We start from the raw sequence: 22,481 nt of genomic DNA on the forward strand, positions 1-22,481 counted from the left end.
ACATCTGCCCTTCCGCCCCACATCCACAGCTGCATGACACAGCCCGATCCTGACTGAGAAAGCAGGTGACTCATGAAAAAAATTAAGGCAGAAAGAAAGTTCCCTTTAGAGAAGCTTCCCTCTCCACCAGGAGTCATCTTCAGTGAGTTCAAGCAGGCATGAGCCCTTCCCCTGCCACGGCTCAGAGCGAGCTCTCCTCCCACGAGAAGGCAGCTGGCTTGGGCCCAGGGCCCTCACTGGATACAAGATGCCCTTTATCCAGAGATATCTTTGTGCTGTGAGCACACAACCCCTGGATTGCTTCATCCAGCCAGGGCAGTGCCTCAGTCTCCTGTACAGAACTGTAAGAGACCACACAGCTTTGCCCACGTCGTGATGTGAGGCCAGGGCAGCGTTTCCCACAGGCCACAGAACCCACAGGGCAGAACTCATTGGGATCAGACAAGGACAGCCCATGCCTTGATCTGAACAACTCCAGGCTGGCAGCGCCTGCAGGGGGAGGGAATCCAGATGGACTGGACTGGTCCTTCCCCACAGGCAGGGGAGTCATTGCACCGGGTACCTGTGGCTCCTGCAGAGGCACATCAACATCTGTGATGTCCAGCCAAGTCGTGGCCAGAGCTGGGAGCAGCTGAGCATAAGCAGGATTCCCCGGGAGACCGCAGGGACTTACCACGCTTTGTTTATTGTTTAAAGTGTTTATTTAGTACTGCAAAATAGATCACTAAAAAGGCTTGGCGCATGGACTTCCATTAGGCATGAAGAAATCCAACCTATTGCACTGTAATTTTCTACTCCATATATTGCATTTAATGATAAGCTTTAAATTTACCTCACTTAAACCGGGCACTTTGCAATTCCCACTTCTCTAAACTACTCTAAGGCCTCAAAGTTCTTTTGCAGGAGCATAAGATACATTTATCAGTGGAATACAGGCAGTGCAAGTATCATCTTTGTAATACCTGCTGTGCAGGATTCTGGTTTGCAGGGGTCATGAATATTTCACTTCAATTGAACAGTGAGGGGAAACTCAGGTTTATTCATAACCATTGGTCAAATGCATCAGCTAGCACAGCCTGTCCCAGACTCATCACCAAGCTGGTGGTTGTTCAGAACGTAACAGTAGACAGACAAACCCAAAAACCCACAGGGAAAATACCATCAACCCCCTCACAGCTGAAACTCAAGCTCCTGTTTGTCACTGAGGCAATGTAAGCAGTTTGGTGCAAGACACGTTGTGCATATTCCTGGAAGAGGCATTCTGCATGGCAGGGGTGGAAGTAGGGAATGGTATTTCTTGTTCTGCAGTCCTCCTTTTGAGAGCCTGCACCCACTGGTCCGTCTGCTGCAGCATGGCTGTTTAGTAAACAGGAGTCCAAGCCTTCCCTTGGTTAGTGCCTTGCTAAGGCTACTCTGTGTGCTCCACAGCTCACTGAAATAACCCACCAGAAAAGAAAAGGACTTCTCAGATTAAGGAAACAGACACAAAGTGAGCACTCAAGAGTATGACTTGGACATGGCACCTTCTCCTCAGTAGTAAACCATCTGTAAAAGCAAAACACAAGACCAACGTTCTGTGAAGGATTGGCTAGAACAAAGCCAATTCCCTTTCCAGAACAGCCTGAAGCAGAGACCCTTCACCCAGGGTGACATCCACAGGGTCCAGCTCACCTGTCTCCTGCCCCTCAGCATGCATAGACTGGTTATCTTGGGTGCTGTACGAGCTCTGAGCACTGCCAGGGGGAAGCATCACTCTCTGGCTCCACAGAGAACATCCTCCAAGCCCCACATTCACTATTCTAACAGAGCTTTGCCCAAACTAAAACCAGGTCTACACACAGGAGAAGAAAAAGGCTCCTACCTCACTGTGACAGCCACAGCAGTGCTCTGAAACCTGCTCCTCTTTATCACACACTGAGCCAGCCCAGCCTCTGAACAGCCAGCACAATCAAGAGGGCTTTTCTCTTCAGCACAGACTGGTGATTCTGAGAAAACCCAAATGATTTGGAGATGCCGTGAGTTTCCCCCTTCACTGAGAAGCCATTCACCTAGACAGGGCCTGCCTCCCTAGCTGGTGCTTCAAAGTCCAAGGCAGTTGTTGGCTCTTACACCTCCTCCCCAACTCAAATAAGCATGCAGGTTATTTCCGCTGGCTTGCTGGGCTCCTGCACGTCTCCTTGCAGCAGTAACATGCAAAACAGATAGAAGGGCAGAGTCCTGATCCACCTTGCCACCTTGTGTGCGGCAGTAGCTGCTCCCTTAAACTTAGTAAGCCCTCAGGATGCACAGCTGAGCCTTGCAAGGAGCCGCCAGCACAAGCACGCATAGTGCACATGGTCTGCCAGCCATAGAGAACAAACAGGGACAGGGATCATACTTGGTTTTAGTTCTTACTGCTCCACCTCAGGGGGCACCCCGAGTCCTCCAGCCAGCACCAGCAGGCTTCTGCCCCCTGCAGAAAGGCGAGGACAGCCCACGCTTCTGCAGTACCCAGCTGGAAACAGGGCAGGAAAGGAAAATAGCTGAGCTAAGCTCAGATGGGGGCTGCAACCGGGTGCAGAACATGGGCCTGCTGTGAAGCTCAGCTTTAGGACATAGGCTGCCTGTCCCAGGGCAACATGACAAAAAATGGCAGCAGTCTGGGCTAGGCTGCAGAGCAGCTCACAGTGCTGCTGAAGGAAGCCCTGGAACTGAAACCACTCCTAACCTGACCAAAGCAGACCAACCCTGCCTCTAGAGAGAGCTTCTCTCACCTATCACCTACCAAAGCAGAGCTACAAACAGGCAGCCTAGAAGAGCTCTCTTAGGACATTTCTATTCTAGGTACCACTTGCAAGAGTGAGAAGCAGATTTTGATTGTTTCAGGCGGGTCACATACTGAAAGTCTCAGGACAGGAAAAAAACAGGCCAGGCTCTAAGAAAGGGCTGCAGTTGCAAAGACTGAAAGTCCAGAAGATCAGGTGAATTACACGTGCACTCACGTAGATGGCAAGGACGCAAAGCTCACCTTTAGCACCAGCGCTGCCACAATCCCCAGCAGGACCAAGACAACCAGTCCTATTCGACCTCGGTTAAACTGCTTCAAGAGGAAGAACTTGGCCCAGTTCACCTTCTTCTGGCTGCCAGGTGGGTACCGGAGTTTGTTTGTACTCTCCATCTTCAGGTCCTTGATCAAGCAGGAGCGGTGGTGGGAGAAGGTCTCAAAGCTGTGTTTGCCGTGGTAGGCACCCATCCCGCTGTTACCTGAGGGGGACAACCCAGGCAGTCACACCACAGGCTTGGCCAGTCAGACCTTTGGCCACGTGAGGCCACCAGCAGAGAAAGCAGCAGCTCAGGAAGATTTAAGTTGCTTGCCAGCTGCACTGCATGTTACCTGTCCTACATCTGCCTTGCTGCAGCTCAAAAGCACAGCTCCTCCCCTACGCTCCTGCACAGGAGCCAACTCATCCTTCCTCTCTGCAGCATTTGTCAGTCTCCAAGATGTCCATTTGCACTCCACTCCTCTTCTTCCCCATCTTGTTCTAACTGCACACTCTCCAGTACTTTGTTGTGGTCCTGTGTGCCCTGTTTGCTGGGCATCCAGCTCTTCCCTGGATTTAGCTCCCTTACAAAGCGCCTTGCTAAGGCTTTGAGATCTGACTGGTGCTGTGGGAGAAAGGTGTCCTGAAGAGCTTAGCAGGGTATACCTCTGTTTTTCAACATCAGGACAACACATGTGCTCTTCACAGCAGAACACTGCTGAGTCACTGTCAGCTTGTGAGCACTGTAACACTCAAAATTCCTCCTGCAAAGCTCCTGTGGGCTGTTCTGTAACCTCTTCCAAACGTTACCAAGCTGAAGGCCTACCCTTCCTCCAGTAACTTACCAACTCCACCGAAGGGTAAGGTTGAGAGTAGGTAATGCATGATGACATCGTTTCCAGTAACACCCCCACTGGAGGTTTCCGAGATGACTCTTTTGATTAACTGGCAAAAGCAAATAAGAAACAACCAAAACATTGCAAAGGCTCAGGAGAGACAAGACCATGTAACTCAGCAGGACTGGGAAGGGAGTTACATGCCAAGAGGCCATAGCGCCTTCTCCTCTCCTCAGTAGTTTTCTTGGCTGACAACTCAAACAAGCCCCCCCATGCAATGCTAACTCAAGTGGGAAAGCTCAAGAGCAGGGCTAGGAAAGATGGAAACCTGGGAGCTTGCCTCCCGAGCAATGTATTAAGAGTCCATGGCACCAAAGAGGAAATCCAGCATTTTATCCTTCTATTTCACAAAGCCGTGCAAATGCAAAGCACTTCAGCAAGAGACTGGGAGCCTCCAGCAGCTCTGGAGACACTGTGGTCCCCCATGAGCCAAACGCTGCAATTCATGTGCCAACACAGGCCCTGCACAGAGCCATGCCTGCAACTGGCCATGTCCAGGATAAAACTGTGCAGAGATACCTCTGCAGGGGAGCACTGCCCAGACCCACCTTCTTGCTGTTGGAGAAGACATACAGGGCAAGCGGCTTCTCCCGATGGTTGATGAACTCAATGGCTTCATCTACATTATTCACAGTCACAATGGGAAGGACCGGTCCAAAGATCTCCTCCTCCATCACCTTTGACTCCGGCGAAACATCAGTCAGGATAGTTGGTGCTGGAGAAAACAGGACAGCAGAAGACGGCATGAGCAGGATAGAAAACATAGTCCACCACAGTACCTCATCCTCTGCAATGCCTCTTTTGAACATACCCCAAGCAAGCCACAGACACATGCAGCCCCCAAAAGGCACCCACTGCCAGAGCAGAAGGACCCACCCTTCACCTTCCCACCCCACCAGCTGCCAGAAGCACCTATGAAACAGGAGGCCTCATCAACCTCTCCCCCATGAGCAATCTTCTGCCCTTCCATCAGGCCCAGGATCCTCCTGAAGTGGCGCTTGTTGATGACCCTTTCATAATCTGGAGATGACTTCACATCTTCCCCATAGAATTCCTGCCAAGAGGCACAGCAGAACCAAAGTTCTCCACAGACCCTTACAACAGCCACAGCTCTAGGGCTGCAGCTCCAGGAACTCAGACTTGGGCTGTAACGGGGGTAACTCCCACAGCATCAGGAACTCCACACTCACCTGCAGAGCTGCCTTGATGTTCTCCACCACGCTGCTCTGGATGGATGGGTTGCAGAGGATGTAGTCTGGGGCGATGCAGGTTTGCCCACAGTTCATATACTTCCCCCATGTTATCCGCCTACGGGGAAAAGAGAGATGGTTTCTCCATGGTCAATCCTTTGCAGACCCCACAGCCCAGCTGATTGTGCCCCAGTGACACCCTTGGCCTGAGGACAATAGCCCAGAGATGTCCACCTGCCCCACGGGGTCCCTGCCCTACTGCTGAGACCCTGCCAAGGGCTTCAATAGCCTGACCTGCAGGCAACAGCCAGGTCACAGTCTGTGTCAATGTAGCAGGGGCTCTTCCCACCCAGCTCCAGGGTGACGGGTGTCAGGTACTTGGCGGCCGCTGCCATCACAATTTTGCCCACTGTGGAGTTGCCAGTGTAGAGGATGTGATCGAATCTCTGGGTCAGTAGCTCTGTTGTCTCGGAAACTCCCCCAGTGACCACAGGGTACAGCTCCTGTGGGGTGAAGAAGAGCCTTATGTAAAGCACGTATATCAAGGCAGCAGGTCTACGTCGGCAGACTCACTTGTAAGCTACATTAGGAGCTGGAGAAAAGACAGTGGTAACAGAGACGAGATCTTCTTCCTTCCCTGAGGTGAAATTCACCTGCCGGTTTGTGCACATGAACCACAAGAAACGGAAATTGAGGCCAGGGCTGAGTCAGGCTCTAGAGCTGCTCCCATACATTAAACCTTGGGCATGTCTGATCGCCAGGCTCTCCTGAGATGACTCCTTCCTGAGCTCTAGCTCCCTGCCTAGCACAAACACTAATTCCCTGACAACTTCACAGTGGGGCCGTGCTGTCAGAGCAACAGCGTGTCTCGGTGACACAACGTGGTGGATGTCAGAACTGCCAGACACTGAGTGTGGATCAGGACAGAAAAACTCAGGACTTCTGCCACTGAGCAAAAAGTGCCTGATTTTCAGGGAGAGCCAGGCACAGCCGGCGTCAAAGACAATCTTGTGCTTATCTAGGGGCGTCCCCAGCCCAGCGTCCAAATGAGCAATCACTGCAGTGTGAAGTAAACAAACAGCTCTTTACATGGTTGTGAATATCAAGAAGGCTGTTGTGTTGCAGCAGCATTATGCAATGTTAGCTTATGCAAAGGCAGGTAGAACACATCAATATGCATCTGTACACTAAGAGTCATTCACCCCTTCCTTTATCGTAACTGATATGGCTCTAACTTGCAGGAACCCTTTGAAGGCATAACATTACCTCGAGACAATCACATCCGGCACGGGGCCACACTCACCTGGTCAAGGTACTGGGGGAGAAGATCAGCCAGCAACTGAGATGTGTTCTCGCTGATCTCCGACGGCTTCACCACCACGGCATTACCTACAAGACAAATGCAGCATGGCCGCTGAGCTCTCACGGTGCGGCACCCACCCATGGCCCCACGAAGGACAGGGGCTGTGGCAGGTCCCCACCTGCTGCGATGGCCCCGATTAAAGGATGGATAATCAGAGCAAAGGGGTAGTTCCAGGCCCCGATGATCAGCACCACCCCCAGTGGCTCGGGGAAGATGTAGGCTTCATCCCGCATCGTCAGCAGGTTCTTCTTCACAGGCTGAGGGGCTGCCCAGGACTTCAGCTTGTCCATGACGAGGGCCAGCTCTCCCAGCAGGCCCAGGATCTCATGGCAGTATGCATTGGGCTCACTCTGCAAAGACAGGGAGCTTGGGGAGGGGATGGCAAAGGCACTCACTCCAGCAGCCCAGGGAAGCAAGGCAAATTCTGCTGCTTCAAAAGTGTCTGATGCAGGTAGTGCTGCCCCAAAGGATCCCTGACAGAGGACAGTCTGGGTGCATGTGGCTCAGGGTGCGGCAAAAGCCAGGACCTGCCTCTGTAATCCTGCCTTAGACTAGCTCCTTAGAAATGGTGGCAGCAAACCTTGGCAGGACATGGTGAGAGCCAGGACCATGGGAGACATGAGCCAAAGACATGTGGCACAGCAAAGGCAGCCCTTGGCCTTCCCGCTTTCCCTTCCAGGCTGACCACTGTCTGTGCACGGCTGATAGGAGAACCCCATTGACCCAGACCTTGTGCAGATCTGCCCTGATGGCTGCCAGGATGTCCTTCTCTTTCTCCTGCACCATCCGCTTCAGGGCCTTCAGCTGCTGCATCCTGAACTCCAGCGCGCGGCTCCGGCCAGAGTTGAAGGCAGCTCTCGCCCGCCCAACGACCTGCTGCATCCTCTCCATGGCTGCTCAGCGCTGCAAGGAGAGAGCAACAACACCCAGCTCACTTCAGGGCTTCCTCCTGCAGGTGGGAATGGGTTTTCCCCTCCAGCACTGGCCATGGAATCACAGAATCATTAGGGTTGGAAGGGTCCTCTGGAGATCATCCCTTGCCAAGGCAGGGCCACCCAGAGCAGGTTAAACAGGAACGTGTCCAGGTGGGTTTGGAATGTCTCCAGAGAGGGAGACTCCACAACCTCCCCCCCGTGCGGCCTGTTCCAGTGCTCTGCCACCCTCCGTGTAAAGTTCTTTCTCATGCTGAGGCAAAACTTCTTTTCCCCCTCATCTGCCCACTGCAACCCCACCCCCCGGCTCCAGGGCTGGTGTCTGCTCTCTTTCAGCCCTAGTTCCGCCGTATCCTCCTCAAACCCTCAGTGATGCGCTGCACGTTGTGATTCTGAGCAGCACCAGCAGGCAGTAAGCGGCAGTGCGCAGCAGGGGCGCCGGGCGGAGCCGAGGGCCGGCAGCCTTCCCCGCACCCCGGCCCCGAGCGCAGGGACCCCGAGCCGGCTCCTCCAGCACCAATCGGGCTGAGGCGAACCCGCGCACCGCCGGCCTAGCCCAGACGAGCCCCCCGCCGCCGCCGCCCCCGGTCTCACCCACGTCTGCTTCTGGCTGCGCCGCGCCCTCCACCCCTCCCGGCGGCGCAATGGGAGAGCCAGCGAGGGGGACCGCACCCCCTCCGGCGGGCGCAGAATGGAGGCGGCCGCGGCGCTGCAGCAGCAGCAGTGCATCTGTCCCCGACCCCGCCGGTACCGGACTGCTCCTCTGCCCCCCCTACCCCGTACGGCCCGGACCCCCCAGCTCTGTTCCCCCGATAGGGCCTCGGCCCCGTTTTGTGGCCGCAGGAGAAACGAGCGTCTCCGCGGCGGCGGCTGGAAAGGGCTTCGCTACCGGGCAAGTTGGTTGCAGCGTGTCGGTGCCTACGGAGGAAGCGGCAGGAACCAGAGCAGCGTCCATTAGCGGCAGGCAGGCGCTTAGCGAGCACAAGAGAGGAAGGAGGTTGTTTGGCAAGAGCGCAAGTTAAAGGGGAAAAGACCAAAGACCAGAGCAGGGTGAAGAGCGTGAGCTGGACAGGGCTCCCGGTACCTCGATGATCCTGCCGCTCACGGCTGCTCCTTCCCTCCCGGTGCATCCGCTGCAGTGACCGCTTTGTAGGAGCTCCGCCGGGCTGGGGGCGGGACTGGGCATAACCCGCGGTTGTGAAACGCCGACAGATCTGGGGTAAAGGAGCACGTTGTGCGGTATCGGGGAAACAAAGTCTATCATGAGGGTGTGATACAAGGAAAGCAAGTGCCTGGAAAACATAGGGTTAAAATACTTTTAGCTTAATTAAGTCTAAGATAGAGAACAATGTTTGCATTGTAAGTTTGTGGTGTGATAACAGAATTCAGTAGCCCTACTAACATGAGTGAGTTATTCCTTAAGCATCCTTCTACTTACCGGTTAGTTTGGAGACAGTGCCTCCCTAACACCCGCTAGCTTTCGGATACTCCTTGTCTGCCTGTCCTGTGTTGCTTGCAGTAAATTTTGTACGAAGGCCATACTGTTTTAAACTGGTAGCTATCAGAAAGTGACAGATGTGGTTAGTTTCTGCTAGCTTTGTGATTACTGAGGCATCCAACTGTGCCAAAGGTGAAAAGTGCACTGTGAGGAAGACTGCTTACTTCATCTTGAAGTCCCCTGCCCACGACCACCGCAGGGCAGTGCACAGGCACCAAAAGGAGGAGACTTAGGATGATAAGTTCCTAGATTTAACTGCAATAACCCCAACGCTCTCTCGGGAACCTAATGAATATGCATATTTGTATGTAACAAATATCTGCTTGCTTAATCCCTCGGTGTGCAAGTTAGGAGGAGTGATCCCCTTTGCACTGGGGGCTGTAATAAACATACCTGCTTTATAACTCCTTGAGTTCTAGAGTCCGATTCCCTGCAGAGCAAGCACTGCACCCAGCACCTCAGCTTTTGCGCAGCATTTCTGAGCTCGAGTGCTGGTGAAGAGATCCCAGCATCCTGCCAGCAACGGTTGGGAAAGAGAGACCAGGACCAAGGAAAACCAACCAGCACATGAAAATGCAGGTGGTGGCCTGTAGGAGGGAAAGCAATCGACAGGAATAGCCTGGCCAGGACAGTTGAATTGACCTTGATACAGCACTCGCATGGGAAACGAGCCAAGAAAAGGCAGGGAAATGAGGAGGCAAGGCTGGGCACATTCCAGTTAAAAACAGACATGTTACAGCTTGCTCTGGGAAGTCACAGAATCATCAGGGTTGGAAGGGATGGCTGGAGATCACCTAGTCCAACCCCTGCCAAGGCAGAGCCACCCAGAGCAGATTACACAGGAGTGGCTCCAGGTGGGTTTTGGATGTCTCCAACCAGGGAGTTCCACAACCCCCTTAGGCAGCCTGTTCCAGTGCTCTGCCCCCCTCAATGGAAAGCAGTTCTTCCTCATGTTGCAGTGAAACTTCTTGTGTTTTAAATTATTACCATTGCTCCTCAGCCCGTCACTGCTTACCACTGAAAGGAGTCTGGCACCATCCCCCTGGAACCCAGACCTGCATTGATGAGATCCCCTCTCAGTTTGCTCTTCTATAGACTTACCAGGCCCAGCTCCTACAGTCTCTCCTGATGAGATGCTCCAGCCCCCTGATCATCCTTGTGGCCACCAGGAGACCCTCTCCAGTACCTCCTTGACTTTCTTTTACTGAGGAGACCAGAATGGGACACAAGGCTCCTGTGTGGCCTCACCAGGGTCAAGTAGAGGGAGAGGAATCACCTTCCTTGACTTGCTACCAAACTCCTCCTGATGCATGCCAGGATATTCTTGTCCCTCCTGGGTCAAGGGCTGGCTCCTAGTCAACTTACCATCCACCAGTACTCCCAGGTTCTTCCCAGCTGAACTACTTTCAGCTGAACCTGTATTGGTAACTTGAGGTTCTTCCTCGCCAGGTGTATGACTTGTTGCCCTTATTGAACCTCATCAGGTTTCTCTCTGCTCAATTCTCCAGCCTATCAAGGTTCATGCTGAATGACAGCTCAACTTCAGGTGTATCAGCCACTGCCCCAGCTTCATATCAGCAAATTTGCTTCCCAGTATATCACTGCCATGTATCCCCATCGGTGCTGCTTTCCCACAAAGCAGTGTGTCATGTCCCTGTGTTCCCCCCAAGGATGTCTCCTTCTGCACTGCTCCCTGGCACAGCAGGCTCAGGGTGGGTGCTACAGGGTGCTGGGGCAGCATCTGGCATGTGCCACCCATGTCCTCATGCCCCTGAAGGGTGTCAAGGTCTGACTGGCGAAAAACCCTGTGTCAGAAATACTTTGTTCGTGATTGCCAGAATGAAATTAAGATGTGAGGTCAAGTACCATAATCCATTGGTTTATTACAAAAGAAGATTGTTATAGAAAAGACAGCAATGGGACAGACTGGAAGAAAGGACAGAAATTAGGCAAGAATTGAGGGTGCAGAGAAAGACAGTCACCACTGTCCCAAGTCATCATCTTCGGTGGTGGGTGTCCCCTAGAGTCAGTATCTGTCATCAGAGGTGGGTGGCCACATAGTGATTACCTTTTCCCCCTTTGAATTATGTGGGGGGGGGAATATCTCTGTCCTTAATCTCAAGTACTGTACATTCCTGGTGGATCAGGTGCATCCACTTTCATTGGTCTTGCAGCCAGCTCTTCAACTGCAATCAGCAATCATGGAGATATGGGATGGCAATTCCGCACACTAATCCTTGAGGTAACTGTGGAGTCTGGACTGTGGAGTCTTGTTGCAGCTCCTCACATTCATCTCTCAGACAATGGACGTCAGCTTCTCATACCAATCTTTGAGACAATGGGCAGCCCCTCACCCAGCTGAATGGAGCTGTGCGATGGGATGGCATGTGCCTGCTGCACGCAGTGTCATCGGGCCGCTTGCTGGGGACCCTGCAGAAGACCCTCAATGCTGGGCAGGGGAAAGGACAAGCGAGAGCACATCACGCAGACAGTGATCATCCACCACGTGGTGAACATCGAGAAGAGAGTCAAACTGTGCTGACCACTGTGGACACACCAGGCTTTAGTGGTGCTGTCAACACCACTGACTGGTGTGCACTGTGGGGCTCTCCGCAGGGCTGAGCGGCACCACCGTGGGTGCCAGCAGCTCCGAGGGTGGGATGCCCATAGGTTGCCAGTCTGCAATGCTTGAACCACGGCAAGCATTGAGCTGGGGATCCTGGGAATCCTGGGGATCCCACAGGGAACTCAAGCAGTCACACCCCTGTCCCCACAACTCAGCTCTCTGAGCCAGTGGTAGACTACATGGACCACCAGTTCAAGCAGTATTTCCGTGATGAAAGTGGCCTCAACAGGACAACCATGTCCACTGCTGCCTCTATTTCATCTCACCTTTTGGCCACAGGTACAAGCAACTCCTGCCTGCACAGCCAAAATGAGGGGTGCTGGGGAAGGGGCCTGAGGGAATGGTGCTCACTGCACTCACCCCACAGCCTTTGTTCCCTGCGTGTGGACTTCATGAGGGCTCTGCACCAGCAGGTGAACACCACGCTCCTACTGGGCAAGGCAGCCTCATGTGAGCATGTTCCATTTGCATGGTCTCCTTTAACTCTCTGATAGCTTCCTCTGCCTGTAAAAACATTCAGAAGAAAGAGCATTTACAGACCTGCTTAAAACACACACCACAGAAGAGACACTTGAAGACAACACCTCTGAGCAGAAGCTGATTTTGCCAGAAAACAAACCTGCTGTTTCGTGCTCATGTGGTTTGACAGAGTAGCGAACATCCTGCATGGCTCACTCTATAAGGATCGCTGTGTACGGCCTCTTTGTTTCAGGAGTCGCACATTTGTGTCCACATCTGCTCCAGCTGTGTCATTCTTTGTCAGATACCTACGGCTCTCCTGTTGATGAAACTGAACAGAAAAAGTAACAAAGCCAGTTAAAAAACATCACAGGGTTAAGAGCAAAACCTCACACAACGCAGTTAAATTTAACAATTGTTTGCATTATTCTGTTAGATGGGAAGTGCAGAAAAAGGATAACCATATTAATAATGTCCATCACTGTAACAGACAACACTGGAAAGACTTCAGACAAAACACCCACCTACAGAAACACTGAACTACCAAAAAGGAAGTGTACATTGACTTGAGTTCTCACCACCCATTACAAGGCCACAGCTTGGGTCTCACCAATGAGGAATGACCAAGAAATTAAACCTGTTAACACACAATGGGGCTGTCCAAAGAAAGCAACTGTCCCCTTCCTCTCGGAGCTTTTATAAAGCCAAGGGCATGGTACCTACTGCCTTACAGGCTTTTGTTTGGTTGCGTCTTCCTTCTTCCCCACCCGGCTTTGTGAAACGTTCACTAACACCGTGTGTGCCTGCAGGACCCTGCCGAGGACTCGCTCCCTGGAGATGGGGGTTAGAACCCGTGTGAAGCCACCTGAGAGCGAGCTCACGGCGCCGTCAGCGGGAACGAGCGAGTCCCACTGCCCGGGGCTGAACCGGGGGAGCCCGGGAGCTTCCGCGACCCACGTGTCACCACCGCCACGGCAGGGGCACCGCACAGCCCCGAGGCGCTGCCCCTCTCCGGCTGCCACACGGGGCTGTCCCCGCCACAGCCGGGTCCCCACACCGGGACCCCACACTGGTCTCCCCCCCTTCCCCAAGAACGGCCCCGCGCTCGACCCCGGCGGTGCCGCCGTCACTCTCGCTCCGCTGCGCCCTCCCAGGACCATGGTGCGGTAGCGGCGATCTCGCAGCGCTGCCGCCGCGCAGAGCCCGCACCACGGCCCCGACAGGGAAGCGGACGCGGTGCGTGAGGGCGGGCACGGACATGGCGGCGACAACGGCTCCCGCCCCGCCCGCGCTCCCAAGGCTGCTCTCTCCGCCAGGCGGCGGTGGCTCCCCTCCCGGTACCGCCCCCTGTCGGTCGCTGCTCGCTCACGTCCGCGGGCACGTCCTGACAAGGGCTTGGGGCTGCGCCCGGCCCCGTCCCGACAGGAGCGGTAGTCCCGGCGCTGTTTGCCCCACGCTGCGGGGCTGCTCACACCTCTGACCATGGGGCTCGTTCCGGCCGTCCATAGAGAGCTTCATCACCTGCCTCCTCCTGGTCAGATGGCCTGTAGTAAACCCCCACAGCAGCGTCCCCCAGGTTAGCCTGGCCCTTAATTCTCACCCGTCAACTCTTAACTGGGTAAAGCTCGATACCTTCCACTTGCTCTCACGTGAAGAGCAGCTCCACCACCTCGCCTCTCTGACCTGGCCTTTTTAAAGAGCACACAGCCACCCGGGACAACATTCCAGTCGTGGGACCAGGTTGCTACACACTCCTGCGCCCGGCATGCTCTTACACTGACTGTTTGCTGCTATTGAGACATCCCACCATGTCTCAATCATTGCAATGAGATCATGGCCCTGCAACCATGCACAGGTTTCCAGCTCATCTTGTTTATTCCCCATACTCCAGTGTTTGTATCCCGGCACTTCAGAGAGGCAATTTCACAGCCAGGTTCCCCAGACGAGTGCGAGAGGATTCACCATGAACATAAACAGCCTCAATCTTGTTAGGCCTTTGATCCTCATCTTGAGAGGCACTCAAGGAACATCTGTCCCTGCACTGGCTGGTATGATCTACCCCCCCAGTCCTTCAGTTTAAAGCCCATCTCACTGAAGATTCTCTTTCCCCTTCTAGACAGATGGATCCCATCCCTCCCTAACAGCCTACACTCACCGACGCATGACCCACTGTCATGAATGCGAGGGTACGTTTTTGAATTTGGGAATTACTCCCAGGTTGTTACACACTCCTGGTTCTGACATGCTCTTACACAGACTGTTTACTGCTAATGCTGCTCAGCTGAAACTATGCCCAACTAAATCCCTGCCTGCAACACACAGGGCCATGTGCTCATGCCCAAGAGATGGAGCAAGCATGGAGTACATGCTCTCCCCTCAAAGTTTCATGACATCTCCCCAGCTCTCCAAGGCAAGGGGGTGCCTCTTAGCTCAGCAGTTTGCACCTGAGCCACAACTCCCCCCAGATACAAAGCTTGGCTTTCATAAAGTCATTTGGCTTTGCTAACAACTCGTGGGCTGCAGCTTAACCAGCATGTGAACATTTCACAAGCTATTGCACAAATCTCAGCAGTAAACAGCCTGCTGTGGAAAAGAATGACAAGAGCAACTGCCAATACTGGCATGCAGGAGGCAGCATGTGAAAGAAAAACAGGCTGGGCTTGACAGGGCCCTTGAACTTGGTTATTTGGAAAGGAGCTGGGTTTTGCATTCAAGGATACAGGGGTAAGGAGAACTGGGAACATTCCTCACATGGGCAGTACCCAATGCAAACATACTCGCCTTAATTCTGTTCGCATCCTTGCAGGCAGAGCTCTGTCCAGGCACCAGGCACCATGCTGTCTGGAGGTCCAAGGAAAATTAGATAAGGAATTAATGCTACTGAAATCAGAGTAAAAAGATCTCTGAGCATGGAGTATTCCACTGCCCCTGGGGAAATAATGCAATGCATCCTCAGTGCACAGCAAGCACAGCAGGGGATGTCTGCTGGAGCAGGGTGATTTACCTTTGTTTTCTGGAGTAGCCATTCTCCAGAGCCTGGAAAATTCTCATCCTTCCGCATGAGGGTCATCATGCCACAGCAGCACTTCTTGTGCTTGGTGTCACGTCCCAGCTCATCTCAGTGGCCAGCAGGCTGGTACAGTGCCTCACTTTCGCGGAAACCTGGCAGCAGCGTGCTCCAACCTGGTAGATGATCCCTCTTAGTCCTTCCTTGTCAGGGACACCTTTTAGCAAATTATGGACAGAAAGCAAGGCTGAGGGTATTTTAAGTGTCACAAAATATCAGTTGAGTCTCCCTGCAGCAGCTGGGCAAGACACGTGGATTTCAGCGAATCATGGGATCTTGAATGAAATGGAATAATACCCCAGACAGCACCCAGTGAAATGCATGGTCTGCAGTGTGCTCCCCACGCCTGGGAGCTGACAGTGTCTTCTATTTTTATTTAGTCACTAGGAAACAAAGGGAACTATTTATGGGGAAATTGAACTCCAGAGGAATCAGGAGGTAAGCAGCACTGGGGGTGCTCTAGTGGGCTACACTTGCAGCAGCAAGAGATCTTTCAGTGAGAAGAGGAGCTTGAGACTCTCCTCTCCACTCTATTCCTCACAGCCCTGTGCTTTCACCCCCCTCATGGAGTCAGGGATAGCAAGGCAATGCAGTGTGACAGGCTCTAGGCCTGGGGAGCATTCCCTTGTACTATTCCTTGCCCTGCTCTCAAAAGCATCATGGAGAGCCAGGGGAAGAACTCTGGTTTAGGAGGTAAACTGTGCAGTTTCAAGAGTCCACCAAATAACACAGCTAATGAAGAAATGGTTTTAGCTCACACACCACACTTACAGAACTTCAAGTTGTAAGCCAGGCTGAGAATCCTCAATTTCTGCTTAAACATCTACCTAGTCTCAAGTTCCAAGTATTTTCCAAAGTTACACAATCTGGCCAGTGGCACAAGACCGGCAGAAACAGAAGCCCAAACAGCACTCAATCACAAAAGCAGGTACAGAAGATTAACAACAGGGAGAGGTTTTAAGGAACCTACATGAATAAATGCAGCTTAGTTCATTTATGGCATCACTTGTTTTGAAAGCTGTGGCTGATCTCACATTTGTGAGAACAAGATACTGTGTCGTATAGACCCATGGTCTGTGGGCTGCATTGTAGACATAGCTGGGGCCATGGAAAATGTGAAAGCCACACAAAGAAACAATGGAAATGATTGGCACAAAGACTGCAACAAGACTCAGCAGCACCACTGGCACTTGGTTTGCTTTCAGCCAAAGAGGAGGGGGGAGCCTGTCGCATACAAAAGCCTATTGAAAAGGTGTTTGTCCGAAGAAGCAGTGCCAAGACTTGGTTAGACTGGGCTCCAGCTGACTTACAAACCTCAAGAAAGGGGTTACGAGATACACTTCTCTGATCTACAGAAAGAAGGAGCTACGTGGGAGCTTTTTAACAAGTCACAGCCAGGGTTATGGCTCAGGTTGGACAGGGAAGTTCAGGCTAAAAGAAGATTTGCTTGAAGACTTAAAGGCATCCTGGACAGTCAGAAAAAAAGATAGTAGGAAGCAGAGTTCAGAGCAAAGGAGTCAAAGGATCCAAATTTAATAAAACAGACTAGGAGAGGAAGCAGGAAACCAAAAGGAGGTGGGTCACAAGCCGGGTCACAAGCCAGGTCACAAGCCAGCCTATCTGAATTTCAAAACCTCCACAAGCTGTGAAAGCAGCAGTATCCCACTTTACTTGCTGTAGAGATAAAAAAAGGAAACTTCCCTCTTCGGTACAGCTGGGCTGTGCATGGCACAGTGCTGTGACACCAGTGGATCACAACTGCTACTGCCTCTGAACCCAGAGGTGACAATGGCAATACCTGGATATGGCTGTAGCAAGAACTATGCAGAACCTAGTGACTCCCAAGAACAATTCACACCTCTCAACTGAAAAATGCTTTTCAATACTTTGTAGTATCTTAGTTGCATGTTAAATTACGTGGATTTCATCCACTGTATCAGAGGAAGGGCTCAGGGGGAGTTCAACTTCTTGCTTATAAAAAGCAGCAAATGTCAGAATCAAAACATGGTTTAGATTCTTCAGTCTATATTATACACTGTGGAGAGAGTGGAACAAGTACAGAACATGGTGCTCTTGAGTAGATGCTAGAGAGCTGAACTAGAAAAGCACATCCAGTATCTCCTTTCAAGTTCTATCAAAGGCTGAGAAAAAAGTGTGTGGTAGAAACAAGCACCTCCTATTCAGCACAGAGAGCTGAAGACAGAGGACAGCTTCAGGATCTTTGTAGAATGAGTTTATGCAGAAAGACAGGCCATGAACATTGGTCCCCTCCTCCTGAAAACAGCGAACAAGAATAGGCCTTTTCTTCCTCTCCTGTTTGTGCAGCTGTAGTCTTGCTGGCAAGAGTGGAAGGAGAATGAGCTTGATTCCTGAGGAAAAAAAGAAAGGCAACAAAAACCAGTGAGTTCCTGGGAAAAGCCGCCTATCTCCTAGACTTGTGCATTAAGGCTTTTGCTTTGTTTCTAGATCTGTGTTCAGACATATCATTAGCATTCATTGCTCACTTCTTCCTCATCCTCTTCATGTGCTAGTCAAAAAGCGTAGGGGTTTCTTAAAATAATTAACTGGGAGATGGTACAACTAAAGAACACAACAGCCACACACAGGCTACCACAGCACACCTTGGCTGGGGAGAGGATACTGGTTACAAGGGGGCAAAACCTGTTTTTTGTAAAGCTTAGATAGAAATTGTAACTTACTGCCAGTTTTTGTCAATCCGCTCTCTATACGCTGTTTTGGCAGCCCAGACAGCTCTTCTTTGCTAGAGGCAACAACTAAGCACCTTGTTGAAAGAACATACAGCTGTTACCCAGGAACCTACTTAGCATATTTGTTTTCAAATCCAAGTTTAAAAGAATAACTAAAAAAAAGCAGGGTAAATTGTTTTGCTGAAGCCATGGAAAACAAACTCAGGGACACTTTGTGCCAGAGCTATCCAGAGATAACAAACTCGAGCAAGTTGCCCCATCCTGCCCTGGTGGTACATCCAAGCGCTAAGGGGAACATTCAGCAACTGGTTTAACCAGCCAAGCACAGGCTGGTTTAACACCACTGGCTTTTGGTTATAGAGACACAGAAAGTCAGTTTTACCATAGAAACACTTCTAGTGTCAGTATTTATTTTTACCTTAATATACATTTATACAGGCCATAATAAAAAGGCTATTTGTTACGCAACAGTTCAGTGAGTTATTACCTAGTTTCAAGAATAATGCATGCAATTACAAAGGAGAGGTAGAAACACCGTATTAAAGACCTAAAAATACAAACATTATATAAACAAACACTTTCAAATTAACTGTTGGATTTTCATACAGATAAATAAGGTAAAAAGTACATTACTCTGTCAAAGTAAAGGAAACACATGGTTATCCAAACACTGAAACAGTATTTTGATGTGTAAGCCCTGTACAACTTTGTCAAATAATTCAGATCACTGTGTTTAAGAGGATTAAAATGATTTTTGTCCTGGAGAATGGTTTATTCAAGTATTCAAGCAGCTGAGTAACAAAAAAAAGTCCCCAAGATAAAGTATAGGAACCATTTCCAGAGAAGCTGATCTGCCTAAATACTTTGCAAATCACTGCCCCGATGATCTCATGGGATGCTTGAAATGATAATGCCTATAAGGCTAAATGAAGCTTCCCACCTCTCCCCCAGAATGCACACATAATAATCCTGATTTTTCACACACACTGTATGTAGATATTCTACATCAAGTTATCAGCATCTCAAACTCCAACATTATTTTCTGGTTTTGCATGGTTCCTTGCAGAACCTTTCAGTTTACAGTATTTCTTGTAATACTGCCCAAGAAACAAACTACAGAGAACTGTCATTACATCCCTAGAGACTGCAGGCATTAATGCACGTATTGCATGCACAATAAAAGATGCAACCAAATCTATATAAAAAGCAAACAACCAGCAACTCAACATTGCTATTACTGAGAAAAGTCCAGACCAGTAGTTACTCAAGTATTAGACAAATAGGTATAAAATGGAAAGGCTCACATGAATACAAGTTTTTACAGTTTGTCTGAAAGTCTTCTAGAAGCTACATTTGAAATTCTGAAAAGAATTTTATGTACACTGAAATGAAATTCAGCCTAGTCCATTGTGCCTTCTTTCTCTAATTTTTTAACATAGTTCTTCAAAAATGAATATACAGTTGCTTTAGTAAATTAGTGCAAAACAAAATATTTTGGAAGAAGATCATCAAATTGTATCCACATCAGCTGAAAACCCACTGGGGATGTTACACAGATGGAGCACAATTTCTTCCATGACCATCTTTCCCCTGTGTAAAGAAGCACTTCCTCATCATCCCTTCATATAACAAGCTGAGCCACGTTTACAACATGTGAGCTCCAATACAAGCCAGCTTAGCCCCTTCAATCAGCACTTGCACATAGTTAGGGTTTCCCAAATCCACTCTGCCACATTTTACTGACAACTTAAAAATATTTTTCACAAACATTTGAGGGAATCTCCCGAGGGAAATGTCTTTTTGTACCTGATGCAGAAGGATCCACTCACTATAAACCTCATGAGGAAAAAAAAACACCCAAACCCCTGATCATTCAAGTCCAAAGCACACGTACAAGGATCAGTTTGAAATGTGAAGAGAGACTCTTAAATTCTGTTGCTAGGAAGAAAACGGAGCTGCTGGATCAGTAAGGCAAGTGTACTTTTGGAATTTCTCCTCTTTGAATAATGCTGCTGTTTCTTTGGTAGTCACCACAGAAATGAAAGAATCATCTTCCACACGGGGCAGAACAAGAACAACAATTAAGCTGTAGTGAAAAAAGTGCAGTATCACTGATGTGGTCCCGTATGTTCACACCATCTGGTCCTTGGGATATTTCTACTGCTCATATACAGCCACTGTACTACAGCAAAGTGCAGAAAGCCTTCGCTCAATGCTAGATTTATCTGCAGAGAGAGGTGACAAATAGGTGATGACTCCAGTGTTATTTTACAATGCATTAATTCCATGCAGTTGTCAATATTTTCATGATTCAATCTGAACTTACACTTGTGTACATTTTCTATATCTGCAGGGTCTTGCAGTATTTTAGTCAGTCCTTCCAGCAGCAAGGCTGCCTTGTGGTATCGATATGTAATATCTTCAGTTTGCTGAAACATCTCATCCAGAGCTGCTGACTGAACCTGCAATCATTCAGAAGATTCAGTTACATAAACTGCGTCAGGCAAATAATGAAACGAAAAATTCAAATGGAATGATTTTTGAACCTTAATGTAGCTGATCTGTTTTTATAACTGTGAGATAACAAAACAAAGTCTGAGAGAATACAGCACCCGTGCTGTATTAAGTGTATTCTGCACATATAAACTATAACAGCACTTTCTGATCTTTTTGGTTTACATGTGTTACAACAACACATGAATAAATATGCTTGTTCTTACACCCGCATTCTCTTGCAAAGAAGACAATTTGTGCATGACCGCACCATTATAAGGGTTAACCACAGTATTTGCCACTGTCTTGCGTGTGACACCTGTGTTAAAAAGACTTCCCTCTCATCACAAAAGCAGTTAAGTTCCTTGTGTGGTTACTGCCTCTGCTCCATAACAGATAAAAAGTTTATCAATTACACAAAAAAAGCTTCCACATTTTTTCCTACTGTTTTTGCTTTGTATGGACAGGCTGATGTTCTTCAGATTAACCTGGTAGATTGATGAAGCTACTTCTGTTGCTTCTGTGCTTTACTAAGCCTTATTGGAGGAGACTGCAGCACACAGAGCTGTGTGGCTTAGGAGTTCATTTCCTAGTGGTTTTGTACCAAATGTGCTGATGTAGCGGAAATGTCCCTGAGAAGCAGTATCTGCCAGGAACTTTATAGCCACAGTTAAGGCAGGGCAGGAAAGAGAGTGAAAAACTAACAGAGATTACCATGAACAGAATGCTGGAAACATACATTCTATTTTCTGGTGATGCAGAGAGAAGGAAGCAATTAATCTTAATGTCCTATCATTTAGGTAAAAGGAGTAACTTAACCATTTCTACAGCACAGCTGTAGATGAGTTTCTCTGCAGTTACACTGTTGATTTCATCAATGAACCTCTGCTTGTCCGAAAAGAAACGATTCAACTTTTCAGTCAGTTTCTTGCACATGCCAATACAGAACTTGTATCTCTCATTGAGGCTTTTCACAACTGGAGGAAAAGTAAGAAGAAATTAAAACAAAATAAATCAACCAAACAGCATAGCCTAAATTCAGGTCTTCCCAGCACTAGCAAAGTCAATCTGTTTAAACTTGAGCTTTTAATGTTTATTTACTTCTACAAATTAGATATATATCAAATTTTTACTTCTACAAATTAGGTATATATCAAATAATTTCCATTTCAAGTTAGTAATTGCCCATTTCTTAATAGTTTCTAGCTGTACCTTTGTTTATTATCCGAACTGTGCAATCATACATTATCTCTTGTACTGAAGAAAACAAACATGTTGTAATTTAAGCTTTCTGAGTGACCTATCAGTGAAGAAAATTCACAAGCAAAGCAAACTAGATTATGTTGCATCTACCTTGCTTAACAGCAGTGGATGGGTTCAGCTTCCCCGATTTGACCTGTGCTTTGGCAAGATGCAGAGAAGATGCGAGCAGCTGGGCAGCTTTCATGTACAACACCAGCTGCTCTACTTGTCTAGGGAGGGGGGAAAAATAAGTAATTATGTACCAACACACCTTTTTTGAACACATTCAAGCCATGGGCAGACACCACTTTAAATCACAGCCCTACACAGGACCCAGCAGCAGCAGAAGAGGAAGACAGATGTTTAAAATGCAACTCCACCCCTCTCTTCCCTTCACAAACAGGCTGTCACGGGTTGAAGAGTACATCTGCTCATCTAGTAGCTGCAGCAGCAAATACAAACTGCTTTAATGTAGACATTTTTAAAAAGAACACTTATTTGTGAGGACTAAATGCCCGAGGTCAACGTCTTACCACAAGTGACTGGGTGTACTTTTCTTGCAGTGTCATTTCCTATGCCCCTGGAATTCTCAGTTGTGAAAAGCAAACACTTTGCAGGGCATTTTTGTTGCTCCCCCCCCCCCCCCCCCCCCCCGAAAGCAAGCAGGAAGTGGAACTGCCCTTTCCCACCACTCCAAAATTCTCGTATTTCTCTTTGATTTTGTATTAGGGCTGATCAGTCCCACTGGAAAAAAAGGTCAAAGTTGGACACTCCTTCCTCTTTCCCAACCTCCACCACAGTGCTACTGCTTCAGCCCGGTCAACACAAACAGATGAGGATTCAGATCTGACAGATGCTGATACACAGACTCCCAAGGTTAGAAATGCAGGGCTGTACCTCAAGCCTGAACTCTTCACCATTTCCCCAACTTATGTGGCATGCTAGAAAACACTTCTTTTTTATTTGTCTGCTAGCAAATGTCTCTTT

General features: G+C 49.5%; 2 protein-coding genes across 6 annotated transcripts in view; both read right to left on the reverse strand.

The window, feature by feature from the left end:
- Window positions 1–1,019: 1,019 nt before the first annotated feature.
- Window positions 1,020–7,402, reverse strand: ALDH3A2 (aldehyde dehydrogenase 3 family member A2). Of its 4 annotated transcripts, none has more exons than XM_061470299.1 (11): window positions 7,199–7,402; window positions 6,588–6,819; window positions 6,410–6,495; window positions 5,401–5,609; window positions 5,107–5,224; window positions 4,829–4,970; window positions 4,465–4,631; window positions 3,866–3,965; window positions 3,008–3,243; window positions 1,862–1,985; window positions 1,020–1,432 (listed from the first exon to the last, which is right to left on the reverse strand). In XM_061470299.1, the coding sequence occupies exons 1-10, from the start codon at window positions 7,358–7,360 to the stop codon at window positions 1,908–1,910; spliced, it is 1,530 nt and encodes a 509-aa protein (XP_061326283.1). In that variant the 5' UTR covers window positions 7,361–7,402; the 3' UTR covers window positions 1,020–1,432; window positions 1,862–1,907. The 4 variants fall into 4 exon arrangements, with proteins under 4 accessions (XP_061326283.1, XP_061326282.1, XP_061326285.1 ...); XM_061470298.1 differs by having other exon boundaries at window positions 1,020–1,545; XM_061470301.1 differs by lacking the exon at window positions 1,862–1,985.
- Window positions 7,403–18,135: 10,733 nt separating this feature from the next.
- The window catches only part of ULK2 (unc-51 like autophagy activating kinase 2), a 40,732-nt gene continuing 36,386 nt past the window's right edge, over window positions 18,136–22,481 (reverse strand). The window contains exons 25-28 of one of the 2 annotated variants that reach the window (XM_061470303.1): window positions 21,606–21,724; window positions 21,072–21,229; window positions 20,086–20,221; window positions 18,136–19,984 (exon numbers count right to left, since the gene is read on the reverse strand). In XM_061470303.1, coding sequence (XP_061326287.1) covers window positions 19,917–19,984; window positions 20,086–20,221; window positions 21,072–21,229; window positions 21,606–21,724 — 481 coding nt within the window. In that variant the 3' untranslated portion in view covers window positions 18,136–19,916. Of the gene's footprint in view, window positions 19,985–20,085; window positions 20,222–21,071; window positions 21,230–21,605; window positions 21,725–22,481 lie in introns of those variants that run through there. The other variant, XM_061470304.1, reaches the window with a different exon arrangement.

The sequence above is a fragment of the Pezoporus flaviventris genome, unplaced genomic scaffold, assembly GCF_033815535.1.
Source record: "Pezoporus flaviventris isolate CSIRO_AGI_PZ_B2104156 unplaced genomic scaffold, CSIRO_AGI_Pfla_v1 ptg000063l, whole genome shotgun sequence".
In the NCBI taxonomy this organism is placed as follows: Eukaryota; Metazoa; Chordata; class Aves; order Psittaciformes; family Psittacidae; genus Pezoporus; species Pezoporus flaviventris.